The sequence below is a fragment of the Heptranchias perlo genome, chromosome 42 (assembly GCF_035084215.1).
Source record: "Heptranchias perlo isolate sHepPer1 chromosome 42, sHepPer1.hap1, whole genome shotgun sequence".
In the NCBI taxonomy this organism is placed as follows: domain Eukaryota; kingdom Metazoa; phylum Chordata; class Chondrichthyes; order Hexanchiformes; family Hexanchidae; genus Heptranchias; species Heptranchias perlo.
Window position 1 is genome coordinate 15,158,209 of NC_090366.1, and position 13,443 is coordinate 15,171,651.

At 54.1% G+C, this 13,443-nt stretch overlaps 1 protein-coding gene across 4 annotated transcripts in view; it reads left to right on the forward strand.

Moving 5' to 3' along the window:
- Nucleotides 1–13,443, forward strand: part of LOC137306258 (dual specificity tyrosine-phosphorylation-regulated kinase 1A-like) — a 58,996-nt gene that overhangs the window by 42,310 nt on the left and 3,243 nt on the right. For 3 of the 4 annotated variants that reach the window (XM_067975414.1, XM_067975415.1, XM_067975412.1), the window contains 6 exons: nucleotides 781–928; nucleotides 1,642–1,928; nucleotides 2,825–2,971; nucleotides 4,544–4,684; nucleotides 8,691–8,994; nucleotides 11,725–11,828. In XM_067975414.1, the coding sequence (XP_067831515.1) occupies nucleotides 781–928; nucleotides 1,642–1,928; nucleotides 2,825–2,971; nucleotides 4,544–4,684; nucleotides 8,691–8,994; nucleotides 11,725–11,828 (1,131 nt within the window). The remainder of the gene's footprint in view (nucleotides 1–780; nucleotides 929–1,641; nucleotides 1,929–2,824; nucleotides 2,972–4,543; nucleotides 4,685–8,690; nucleotides 8,995–11,724; nucleotides 11,829–13,443) is intronic. The other variant, XM_067975416.1, reaches the window with a different exon arrangement.

Consider the following 13,443-nt stretch of genomic DNA (forward strand, 5'->3'; position numbering starts at 1 on the left):
GATCAGGGGTGGGGGAGTATCGGCCAGGGCTCAAGCCCTGCCTGGGAAGTGGACATGGGATAAAGAGTCCAAGCTCACTCGTGAATTAACCAGTCCTAAAGAAGGGTCTCGCCCGCCCCCATCTCTCTCTTTCAGATGCCAGTGAACCCACTGTGCATTTCCACACAATGTAAAACCTGAGCTGTGCTCCAATCACCATGTCCTACCCATCACAGAACACCAATTTCCACCTCTGCACCATTGCCCACCTCTGCCCTTATGTCACGTCCATGCCTTTTGCCACCACCAAGCTGAACTTCTCCAGGACTCTCCTGGTGGTCCTCCCAACCTCACCTCGCACAAACTCCCAAATCATCCGTAACCCTGCAGCTCCCGTTCTATCCTGCACCTCCCATCACTGCTTCCACTTCCCCAACGCATCGACATCACGAGTCCTCGTCCTTGAGAAATTCCTCCTTGCTTCACTTTCCCCCTACAGCCCTATGATCCCGTTCGCACCCTCCACTCTTATGACACTGGCCCTCTGCATGTTGCCCACCTCTACATCAACCATCTCTGGGTTGCTGACTCGAACTCGCTGTCTAAACCCCTCCACCTTGCAGCCCCCTACCCCTGAGCCCCCTGCCTTCAGCCCCTCTCCACCTAACCCCTGCTTGGTGTCTGTTTCTGCCTCATTTGAGATGTTTCTGCGATGTTGCAAGCTGTTCCTCTGCTGGCCTGTTTGAAGTCTGTCCTGGCCCCCTGCGCGTTACTCATTGCTTCCCTTTAATCGGATGCCAGGTGGTGAAGGCCTATGATCACCATGCACAGGAGTGGGTGGCCGTCAAGATCATCAAGAACAAGAAAGCCTTCCTGAACCAGGCCCAGATCGAGCTGCGCCTCCTGGAGCTCATGAACAAACACGACACCGAGATGAAATACTACATAGGTAAGACCAAGCAACGGCACGGAATTGGGGCAGGGCATTCGAGCAGTGTATGATAATACTACCTTCTGATCTGGGGTCAGTCCAGCCCAGAGAGAGGGGATGAAGAGTCTCCTCTCTCTGATGGGGGACTGGGTGGGTCAGTGGGTCAGACACTGACCCTTCACCCTCTGGGACCTGAGGTCAATCCAGTCCAGAGAGAGGGGATGAAGAGTCTCCTCTCTCTGATGGGGGACTGGGTGGGTCAGACACTGACCTCTCACCCTCTGGGACCTGAGGTCAATCCCCCCCTGAGAGAGAGGGGATGAAGAGTCTCCTCTCTCTGATGGGGGACTGGGTGGGTCAGTGGGTCAGACACTGACCCTTCACCCTCTGGGACCTGGGATTAAATCCCCCCCGAGAGAGAGGGGATGAAGAGTCTCCTCTCTCTGATGGGGGACTGGGTGAGTCAGTGGGTCAGACACTGACCCTTCACCCTCTGGGACCTGGGGTCAATCCAGCCCAGAGAGAGGGGATGAAGAGTCTCCTCTCTCTGATGGGGGACTGGGTGGGTCAGTGGGTCAGACACTGACCTCTCACCCTCTGAAGCGTGTTTGATTCCCAAGTGTTGCTTTAGAAGAACATTTTTGTACAGGTCAAAGAGCTCAGTTTAATGTAAATTCTTTTGCTCTGCTTTGGTTGTAACCCCCACCCCCCACCCCCCCTCCCCAATGCAGTTCACTTGAAGCGACATTTCATGTTCCGGAACCATCTCTGCCTGGTCTTTGAGCTTCTCTCCTACAACCTGTACGACCTGCTGCGTAACACCAACTTCCGCGGCGTCTCCCTCAACCTGACCCGCAAATTTGCCCAGCAGATGTGCACAGCCCTCCTCTTCCTGGCCACCCCCGAGCTCAGCATCATCCACTGCGACCTCAAGCCCGAGAACATCCTGCTGTGCAACCCCAAGCGCAGCGCCATCAAGATCGTCGACTTCGGCAGCTCCTGCCAGCTCGGGCAACGGGTGAGAGCGTGGTACAGGCGGTCGTTTACCGGGGAGGGGGGCCTGCTGTTTGTGTACAGAGCACGGGCACCAGAGGGGAAAGGATGGTTCCAGTCACTCTGGGCAGTTAAATATACTGGGGAGTTGTGTAGGCCACCGGGACCCTTTGGAACTGTACCCGAGAAGCAATCAGTGCTCGCAAAACAAGAGGCAAAGGAGGTCATAGAATAACAGGTACCCGGGAGTGAGTTACAGACTGGAATCTAATCGAGGGGTTCGGGGGGGTTTATATATAGAATAACAGGTACCCGGGAGTGAGTAACAGGCTGGAATCTAATCGAGGGGTTCGGGGGGTTTATATATAGAATAACAGATACCCGGGAGTGAGTTACAGGCTGGAATCTAATTGAAGCATTGATCTGCAGTATTGCTGGCCCTAGGGTACAGGAGCGATAACTGTATTGCTGGCTCTAGGGTACAGGTACGATTACTGTATTGATGTCCCTAGGGTACAGGTACAATTACTGTATTGATGTCCCTAGGGTACAGGTACAATTACTGTATTGATGTCCCTAGGGTACAGGTACAATTACTGTATTGCTGGCTCTAGGTACAGGTACAATTACTGTATTGCTGGCTCTGGGTACAGGTACAATTACTGTATTGATGTCCCTAAGGTACAGGTACAATTACTGTATTGAAGTCACAGTGTAGTTTCACATGTGCAATGAGAGCCAATTAAAGCAGGAATACCCCTATAGTGCGGCCCCAGCGTTTCCGTACGGCTGTTGGGATTTGTGTAGTAACGTCCAAAATACACTACAAACCATCTGCTACTTAATGATTTTGCACAATGATCCACGTAGCCGTTTTTAAACTGTGCATCCTGATGAACGGAGCTTCCCTTGTGCCCACAGATCTATCAGTACATCCAGAGCCGCTTCTACCGCTCGCCTGAGGTGCTGCTTGGTATGCCCTACGATCTTGCGATTGATATGTGGTCGCTGGGCTGCATCCTAGTGGAGATGCACACAGGGGAGCCTCTCTTCAGTGGATCCAATGAGGTGAGATGCCGATAGATACTTGTCTGTCTTATTCTATTACTGAGCAATGTTGGTGCTGTGAGATAGAATACTTTCCTATTGTCTGTTGGCGGTGTGGGGACAGGTACAGCATGGGTTAGATACGGAGTAAAGCTCCCTCTACACTGTCCCATCAAACACTCCCAGGGTCAGGTACAGGGTTAGATACAGAGTAAAGCTCCCTCTACACTGTCCCGTCAAACGCTCCCAGGGCAGGTACAGGGTTAGATACAGAGTAAAGCTCCCTCTACACTGTCCCGTCAAACGCTCCCAGGGCAGGTACAGGGTTAGATACAGAGTAAAGCTCCCTCTACACTGTCCCGTCAAACACTCCCAGGGCAGGTACAGGGTTAGATACAGAGTAAAGCTCCCTCTACACTGTCCCATCAAACACTCCCAGGGCCGGTACAGGGTTAGATGCAGAGTAAAGCTCCCTCTACACTGTCCCATCAAACACTCCCAGGGCCGGTACAGGGTTAGATACAGAGTAACGCTCCCTTGACATTGGCCCATCAAACACTCCCAGGGCAGGTACAGGGTTAGATACAGAGTAAAGCTCCCTCTACACTGTCCCATCAAACACTCCCAGGGCAGGTACAGGGTTAGATACAGAGTAAAGCTCCCTCTACACTGTCTCATCAAACACTCCCAGGGCAGGTACAGGATTAGATACAGAGTAACGCTCCCTTGACATTGGCCCATCAAACACTCCCAGGGCAGGTACAGGGTTAGATACAGAGTAAAGCTCCCTCTACACTGTCTCATCAAACACTCCCAGGGCAGGTACAGGGTTAGATACAGAGTAAAGCTCCCTCTACACTGTCTCATCAAACACTCCCAGGGCAGGTACAGGGTTAGATACAGAGTAAAGCTCCCTTGACATTGGCCCATCAAACACTCCCAGGGCAGGTACAGGGTTAGATACAGAGTAAAGCTCCCTCTACACTGTCCCATCAAACACTCCCAGGGCAGGTACAGGATTAGATACAGAGTAAAGCTCCCTCTACACTGTCCCATCAAACACTCCCAGGGTCAGGGACAGGGTTAGATACAGAGTAAAGCTCCCTCTACACTGTCCCATCAAACACTCCCAGGGCAGGTACAGGATTAGATACAGAGTAAAGCTCTCTCTATGTTTTCTCAGGTCAGGTATAGGATGGGTTCAATGTAGAGTTAAGCTTATAAAGCGACAGTCCTACATCCACCAGTACTGTGCCCCAGTATTGTACAGCTAAATTCTCTCTAGTTTGGAAGTGTAGAATCTGTGGTTGTACTAAGAACAGAAGAAATAGGAGCAGGAGTAGGCCATTCGGCTCCTCGAGCCTGCTCCGCCATTCAATCAGATCATGGCTGATCTTCGACCTCAACTCCACTTTCCCACCCGATCCCCATATTCCTGATTTCCCTGGAGTCGGGTGTTTTTCCACAGGTTATGGTATTAAAATGTGACTCACCCACCGTCGGGTTTTCCGGGAGTCCCGCTCCTTGCTGCAGCGGCCCGATTCTTGCCTTGTCCAGCTGGTGGTGACTTGAGCCTCTCATTCTGTTGTTCAGGTGGATCAAATGAATAAGATAGTGGAGGTTGTTGGGATTCCCCCCAGTCACATGCTGGAGCAAGCACCAAAAGCCCGCAAGTACTTTGAGAAGCTGTCTGACGGAGTTTGGACCATAAAGAAAGTCAAAGACATGAAGAAGGTATGTCCAGGGTAAAATAGGACCTTGTCCACAGTGAAACGTGTTTCGAGTTGGTGTCCAGAGGTGTATCTCTGAACGCAGATATTAGCAGCAATGCTCCGTTCGCAGGTCAGTGTGGCTTCCCTTGGTGCCTTATTGTGTAACTGCCCCTTCCTGGTGTGGGATTGAGTCACACATACCAGGAAAATTCCAGGTTCTAACCAGGTCTGTGCCGAGTTAACTGACCTCAGCTATGGTAATTAGCCAATTAGCCACTGCGTCCTTGGGTTAGAGAGAGGGGGAAATCAGCCAGGGTTCCTGCTCCTGATCACTGTCCAGTGACCCCTGGGTTAGAGAGAGGGGAAATCAGCCAGGGTTCCTGCTCCTGATCACTGTCCAGTGACCCCTGGGTTAGAGAGAGGGGAAATCAGCCAGGGTTCCTGCTCCTGATCACTGTCCAGTGACCCCTGGGTTAGAGAGAGGGGAAATCAGCCAGGGTTCCTGCTCCTGATCACTGTCCAGTGACCCCTGGGTTAGAGAGAGGGGAAATCAGCCAGGGTTCCTGTTCCCGATCACTGTCCAGTGAACCCTGGGTTAGAGAGAGGGGAAATCAGCCAGGGTTCCTGTTCCCGATCACTGTCCAGTGAACCCTGGGTTAGAGTGAGGGGAAATCAGCCAGGGTTCCTGTTCCCGATCACTGTCCAGTGACCCCTGGGTTAGAGAGATGTGGAAATCAGCCAGGGTTCCTGCTCCTGATCACTGTCCAGTGACCCCTGGTTTAGAGAGAGGGAGAAATCAGTCAGGGTTCCTGCTCCTGATCACTGTCCAGTGACCCCTGGGTTAGAGAGAGGGGGAAATCAGCCAGGGTTCCTGCTCCCGATCACTGTCCAGTGACCCCTGGGTTAGAGAGAGGGGGAAATCAGCCAGGGTTCCTGCTCCCGATCACTGTCCAGTGACCCCCTAGGTTAGAGAGAGGGGGAAATCAGCCAGGGTTCCTGCTCCCGATCACTGTCCAGTGACCCCTGGGTTACAGAGAGGGAGAAATCAGCCAGTGTTCCTGCTCCTGATCACTGTCCAGTGACCCCTGGGTCAGAGAGAGGGGAAATCAGCCAGTGTTCCTGCTCCTGATCACTGTCCAGTGACCCCTGGGTTAGAGAGAGGGGGAAATCAGCCAGTGTTCCTGCTCCTGATCACTGTCCAGTGACCCCTGGGTTAGAGAGAGGGGGAAATCAGCCAGTGTTCCTGCTCCTGATCACTGTCCAGTGACCCCTGGGTCAGAGAGAGGGGAAATCAGCCAGTGTTCCTGCTCCTGATCACTGTCCAGTGACCCCTGGGTTAGAGAGAGGGGGAAATCAGCCAGGGTTACTGCTCCTGATCACTGTCCAGTGACCCCTGGGTTAGAGAGAGGGGGAAATCAGCCAGGGTTCCTGCTCCTGATCACTGTCCAGTGACCCCTGGGTTAGAGAGAGGGGGAAATCAGCCAGGGTTCCTGCTCCTGATCACTGTCCAGTGACCCCTGGGTTAGAGAGAGGGGGAAATCAGCCAGTGTTCCTGCTCCTGATCACTGTCCAGTGACCCCTGGGTCAGAGAGAGGGGAAATCAGCCAGTGTTCCTGCTCCTGATCACTGTCCAGTGACCCCTGGGTTAGAGAGAGGGGGAAATCAGCCAGGGTTACTGCTCCTGATCACTGTCCAGTGACCCCTGGGTTAGAGAGAGGGGGAAATCAGCCAGGGTTCCTGCTCCTGATCACTGTCCAGTGACCCCCGTGTTAGAGAGAGGGGGAAATCAGCCAGGGTTCTTGCTTCTTATCATAGTCCAGTGACCGCTGCTGGAAAGTTTGCACATGTCCAGGGATGACGAGGTCAGTCTCGGGTGTGATTGTGATGTCCCTCGCAGTCGATTAGTTCGTTGACATGTGTCTGGCATCATGTTTGAAGAATGGCCACTTGAAGTTTGGTTCAGTGTGGAATATCAAGCACTGAACACGAGTGTGTGTGAGAGTAGGAGAAAGACGCTGTGAATGTGTGTGACTGAGCGTGGGTGTGCTGGTGTGAGGTGGGTGGGTGTAAGTGAGCGGGTGTAAGTGAGCAGGAGTGAGAGGTGAGTGGTATGTGCATGTGAGGTGGGTATGTGCGGGACTGAGAGGTGTGAGTTGGGTGTGTGTGGGTGTGAATGTACGGGAGTGGTGGATGTGAGTGTGTGGGTGTGAGCGCGCGGGAGTGAGGCGTGTGTGTGGGTGTTAGCTTGCGGGAGTGAGAGGCGGGTGGGTGTGAGCGTGCACGGGTTAGAGGTGTGTGGTGGGTGTGAGCACGCGGGTGGGTGTGAGCACGCGGGTGGGTGTAAGCGTGCATGAGTTAGAGGTGTGAGCGTGCGGGAATAAGAGGTATGAGATGGGTGAGGGTGCGGGTTTGAGCGGTGGGCGGGTGTGAGCGTGCGGGAGGGAGAGGCGGGTGGGTGTGAGCGTGCGGGAGGGAGAGGCGGGTGGGTGTGAGCGTGCGGGAGAGTGAGGTGGGCGGGTGTGAGCGTGCGGGAGAGTGAGGTGGGCGGGTGTGAGCGTGCGGGAGGGAGAGGCGGGTGGGTGTGAGCGTGCGGGAGAGTGAGGTGGGCGGGTGTGAGCGTGCGGGAGGGAGAGGTGGGCGGGTGTGAGCGTGCGGGAGAGTGAGGTGGGCGGGTGTGAGCGTGCGGGAGGGAGAGGTGGGCGGGTGTGAGCGTGCGGGAGAGTGAGGTGGGCGGGTGTGAGCGTGCGGGAGGGAGAGGTGGGCGGGTGTGAGCGTGCGGGAGAGTGAGGTGGGCGGGTGTGAGCGTGCGGGAGTGAGAGGCGGGCGGGTGTGAGCGTGCGGGAGGGAGAGGCGGGTGGGTGTGAGCGTGCGGGAGGGAGAGGTGGGCGGGTGTGAGCGTGCGGGAGGGAGAGGTGGGTGGGTGTGAGCGTGCGGGAGGGAGAGGTGGGCGGGTGTGAGCGTGCGGGAGGGAGAGGTGGGTGGGTGCCAGCGTGCGGGAGTGAGAGGCGGGCGGGTGTGAGCGTGCGGGAGGGAGAGGCGGGTGGGTGTGAGCGTGCGGGAGTGAGAGGTGGGCGGGTGTGAGCGTGCGGGAGTGAGAGGCGGGTGGGTGGGTGTGCGGGAGTGAGAGGTGGGCGGGTGTGAGCGTGCGGGAGCGAGAGGTGGGCGGGTGTGAGCGTGCGGGAGTGAGAGGCGGGTGGGTGTGAGCGTGCGGGAGTGAGAGGCGGGCGGGTGGGTGTGCGGGAGTGAGAGGTGGGCGGGTGTGAGCGTGCGGGAGCGAGAGGTGGGCGGGTGTGTGCGTGCGGGAGTGAGAGGTGGGTGGGTGCCAGCGTGCGGGAGAGTGAGGTGGGTGGGTGCCAGCGTGCGGGAGAGTGAGGTGGGTGGGTGCCAGCGTGCGGGAGAGTGAGGTGGGCGGGTGCCAGCGTGCGGGAGAGTGAGGTGGGTGGGTGTGAGCGTGCGGGAGTGAGAGGTGGGTGGGTGCCAGCGTGCGGGAGAGTGAGGTGGGTGGGTGTGAGCGTGCGGGAGGGAGAGGTGGGCGGGTGTGAGCGTGCGGGAGTGAGAGGCAGGCGGGTGTGAGCGTGCGGGAGTGAGAGGCGGGTGGGTGTGAGCGTGCGGGAGTGAGAGGTGGGCGGGTGTGAGCGTGCGGGAGTGAGAGGCGGGTGGGTGTGAGCGTGCGGGAGTGAGAGGCGGGTGGGTGTGAGCGTGCGGGAGTGAGAGGCGGGTGGGTGAGCGTGCGGGAGTGAGAGGCGGGTGGGTGTGAGCGTGCGGGAGTGAGAGGCGGGTGGGTGTGAGCGTGCGGGAGTGAGAGGTGGGCGGGTGTGAGCGTGCGGGAGTGAGAGGTGGGCGGGTGTGAGCGTGCGGGAGGGAGAGGCGGGCGGGTGTGAGCGTGCGGGAGGGAGAGGTGGGTGGGTGTGAGCGTGCGGTGTTTGATAATTTCTGAGTAGTCCGTCTGTATAGTGTAACTGGGGGGTGAAGTGATTGCAGGAATGAGTGCAGCTGAGATTGTAACCCTGTCTCCTCGACCTGTACAGGAGTATAAAGCTGCAGCCTCCCGCAAGCTCCACAACATCATTGGGGTCGAGACTGGTGGTCCGAGCGGACGACGGGCAGGAGAGCCCGGTCATACACCTGCCGAGTATTTGAAGTTCAAGGACTTGATCCTAAGGATGCTGGACTATGATCCGAAAACGCGAATCACCCCTTTCTATGCACTTCAACACAACTTCTTTAAGAAGACATTGGACGAAGGGACAAATACGAGCAACAGCATCTCAACCAGCCCCTCTGTGGAGCACAGCCAGTCCACCAGCACCGCCAGCTCCCTATCCAGCTCAGGTACAGCCCCATCCCCCTCCTTCCCCACGCGGAGTTCCCTCAATTCATGGCCGTATTCCAGCTCCCCATTGGCTTTTAATGGGCAAACGCACCTTATGGCACAAACCGGCAGGAAAAGGTGAGGATTCATCCCCGGTTTGTGCTGAGTTAGCCGACACCAGTCACTACACCTGCCCTCACTATCTCAACAGGGATCCTGCTCCTGCTCACTCTCCCGTGACTGCTGCTGGACAGCGTGAGAGAGTTAGGGTCAGGCTCTGTTGCTCTGCATCACAAGGGGGTATAATGTGTTGCCACTCGGTGTCTGGGCTGACACATGAAGAATGGGCACGAGTGAGGGGCCATCGGCTGGCAGGTGGGGTCTGTTATATCACTCCCTTACACTGCACCCTCATTATCAGACTGTTATATCACTCCCTTACACTGCACCCTCATTATCAGACTGTTATATCTCTCCCTTACACTCCACCCTCATTATCAGACTGTTATATCTCTCCCTTACACTGCACCCTCATTATCAGACTGTTATATCACTCCCTTACACTGCACCCTCATTATCAGACTGTTATATCTCTCCCTTACACTGCACCCTCATTATCAGACTGTTATATCACTCCCTTACACTGCACCCTCATTATCAGACTGTTATTTCACTCCCTTACACTCCACCCTCATTATCAGACTGTTATATCTCTCCCTTACACTGCACCCTCATTATCAGACTGTTATATCTCTCCCTTACACTCCACCCTCATTATCAGACTGTTATATCTCTCCCTTACACTGCACCCTCATTATCAGACTGTTATATCACTCCCTTACACTGCACCCTCATTATCAGACTGTTATATCTCTCCCTTACACTGCACCCTCATTATCAGACTGTTATATCACTCCCTTACACTGCACCCTCATTATCAGACTGTTATTTCACTCCCTTACACTGCACCCTCATTATCAGACTGTTATATCACTCCCTTACACTGCACCCTCATTATCAGACTGTTATTTCACTCCCTTACACTGCACCCTCATTATCAGACTGTTATATCACTCCCTTACACTGCACCCTCATTATCAGACTGTTATATCACTCCCTTACACTGCACCCTCATTATCAGACTGTTATATCTCTCCCTTATACTCCACCCTCATTATCAGACTGTTATATCTCTCCCTTACACTCCACCCTCATTATCAGACTGTTATATCTCTCCCTTACATGCGACCCTCATTATAAGGCATTATAACACTGGGGTACAGTACTGGTGGGTACAGATCTGTCACTGTATAACACTGGGGTACAGTACTGGTGGGGACAGGTCTGTCACTATAATGGGTACACTACTGGTGCATACAGGTCTGTCACTGTATAACACTGTGTGGTACAGTACTGGTGGGTACAGGTCTGTCACTGTGTAACGCTGGGGTACAGTACTGTTGGGTACAGGTCTGTCACTGTGTAACACTGGGGTACAGGTCTGTCACTGTGTAACGCTGGGGTACAGTACTGTTGGGTACAGGTCTGTCACTGTGTAACGCTGGGGTACAGAACTGTCACTGTATAACACTGGGGTACAGTACTGTTGGGTGCAGGTCTGTCACTGTATAACGCTGGGGTACAGTACTGTTGGGTACAGGTCTGTCACTGTATAACACGGGTACAGTACTGTTGGGTACAGGTCTGTCACTGTATAACACGGGTACAGTACTGGTGTGGACAGGTCTGTCACTGTATAACGCTGAGGTACAGTACTGGTGGGTACAGGTCTGTCACTATAACACTGGGGTACAGTACTGGTGTGGACAGGTCTGTCACTGTATAACACGGGTACAGTACTGTTGGGTACAGGTCTGTCACTGTATAACACGGGTACAGTACTGTTGGGTACAGGTCTGTCACTGTATAACACTGGGGTACAGTACTGGTGTGGACAGGTCTGTCACTGTATAACGCTGGGGTACAGGTCTGTCACTGTGTAACGCTGGGGTACAGGTCTGTCACTGTATAACACTGGGGTACAGGTCTGTCACTGTATAACGCTGGGGTACAGGTCTGTCACTGTGTAACGCTGGGGTACAGATCTGTCACTGTATAACACTGGGGTACAGGTCTGTCACTGTATAACACTGGGGTACAGGTCTGTCACTGTATAACACTGGGGTACAGGTCTGTCACTGTATAACACTGGGGTACAGGTCTGTCACTGTATAACACTGGGGTACAGATCTGTCACTGTATAACACTGGGGTACAGGTCTGTCACTGTATAACACTGGGGTACAGATCTGTTACTGTATAACACTGGGGTACAGGTCTGTCACTGTATAACACTGGGGTACAGATCTGTCACTGTATAACTCTGGGTCACTGGGGTCGCAGTGAAGAGGTGGTTTTAAAGAGGTGTATTGTCACCGCACTGTTTAACGGTTATTTATCTTCATGAATGATGAAATGAACTTTGATTAGTTTTCTTTTTCTTCAACTCACTGTCAGGCAAAGAAGATTAAGGTGGATTGTTGGTCCCGTACTCTGTCTGATGTAATTGTTCGATTGACTTGCTGCGTTTATACGGTGCTGGTTCTGCTGTGTTTGTGCAATGTCCCTGTCTGTTCTGGCTCTCTGTGTTTTATTGCCACCAGTCTCTCTCTCTCTCTCTCTCTCCCAACCCCCACGTGTACTTTCTCCTGGAGGTCGCCACTGCTAACCGTTGACCGTTCCTACTCTCAGGTGGTTCCAGCGGGTCTTCGAGTGACAACCGGAATCAGCGGTACAGCAAGCGATACTTCAACAACACTGAGGCTCACACAGACTGTGAAATGCACAGCCCACAGGTACGGAGACTTGGAGGCTCACAGCACAGTTATGTAGCCTCGATCACAGCCCTCGTGGTTCTGTTGAATGCATGGCGGGGAGAGGGAGGGTAGACGGTCATCAGCAAATGCTTCTTGTAAAACTCCTGGGCCTCCCGCAACACGATACAACTGACACGAGCATCTGACACGAGCATCTCCCACTGCTGCCTGCCGGCATTGAGAAGACCCACCGGCAATTTCATGGATCCCCTCTTAACCAAAAGCAGCGCAGAAAAGTCTCGCCCGTGTTTGGCCGCAGTAAGAAGTCCGATTCGTTTCTTTTGGAAGCTCCTCACCGTTCCAGCCCCCCTCCCACAGCCGCTGTCTTTCTCCGTGTGTGTTCCGTGGTTCTCCTCGAAGGCCTCGAGTGGCTTCGCTCTCGCTTGTTCAGTGCCCCCTAACAGAACGAAGAGACAAACCGGCCCACAACATGTCACCCGGGTGCACGGATCCCAGTGACTGTGTCAACATTTTCATCTTGGGAAGGTTTTGTTTGTAAATGCATTGATGGTGATGCACTTGTCTCTGTCTGCCTGTCTATATGTGTGTGCATGTACGAGTTGGTTTCTGTCTGTCTTTGTCCTCTCTTTTTCTCTCTCTCTCACCTGCCCATTTCTTTCTTTCTGTTTGCGTGTTATCTGTTACATTGTCCTCTAGTTGTGGCTGTTTGACTGCAGGAAGCAGTCCAGTCCCTCGAGTCTGCCAATGTGTTGCTATGCCGTGTTGCTCAGTCTCCTGGCACCATGTTGTTCCTTTGTGTAAAATTGGTTTAACTGAGGTGAACCTGAAGGGATTGAGAGACTGACCCCATCGTGTTCTTACATCTGTGTGTTTGTTTTGACTCATTGCGGTTGAGGGGAAAGGATTGAAATGGTTGTTTCAGTACATGCACGATTTTGGTTCCGACACCAACCTGTGCCTCCCCCTCCCTTCACTGCCGGGTTCCTGATCCGGCTCAGTCGTACAGAGAGACGGGATGGAAGCTGGGATCACCCTCGGAGAAGGAGACAAACCCAGGTGGGCAGTTTCCACCTCGAACTGATCCCCAATCGAACCCCTGGAGGCTGCAAGATAACGCGAGGAACAACGTCGCGGAGATTGCTGAAGGGAACTCGAGAGACCGTGTCTCACTGCCCCTCCGACTTCTCCCGCTCGATGACGGTCTCAGCCAGGCCTCCCGACATCGTCCAGGGGAAGAACTCGCCTGAAGAGAGGCAAGCTGCGTATTAAATCTGAAGGACGCTCAGGGATCGCTGGACTCTGAGCAAGGGCCTCGCTGTCCGTTCTGAATCGGGAACGGCGCTCGAGTTCTCAATGTGTGGCGATCTGGAACTTCCTGCCACCTTCACCATCACCAGGGGTCCCACGGGTTGGGGGCTGCTTGAACTAACACTTATCGGGGTCATCTCTGGTGTGGCCCTTCATCAAATGCCACAGGCTGTTTCCCTTCTTTCTCTCCTCCTGAAGCTGGTTGTAAGTTTTGCATTTTGACATATCTTCCCTTTTCAGAATGTGCACTCTGAAGGCTGGTCTGGGCCTCCACCTGTTCCCACCCCGCAGTTGTACCTGCCCTAGTAACACTAAGGGTGCACCC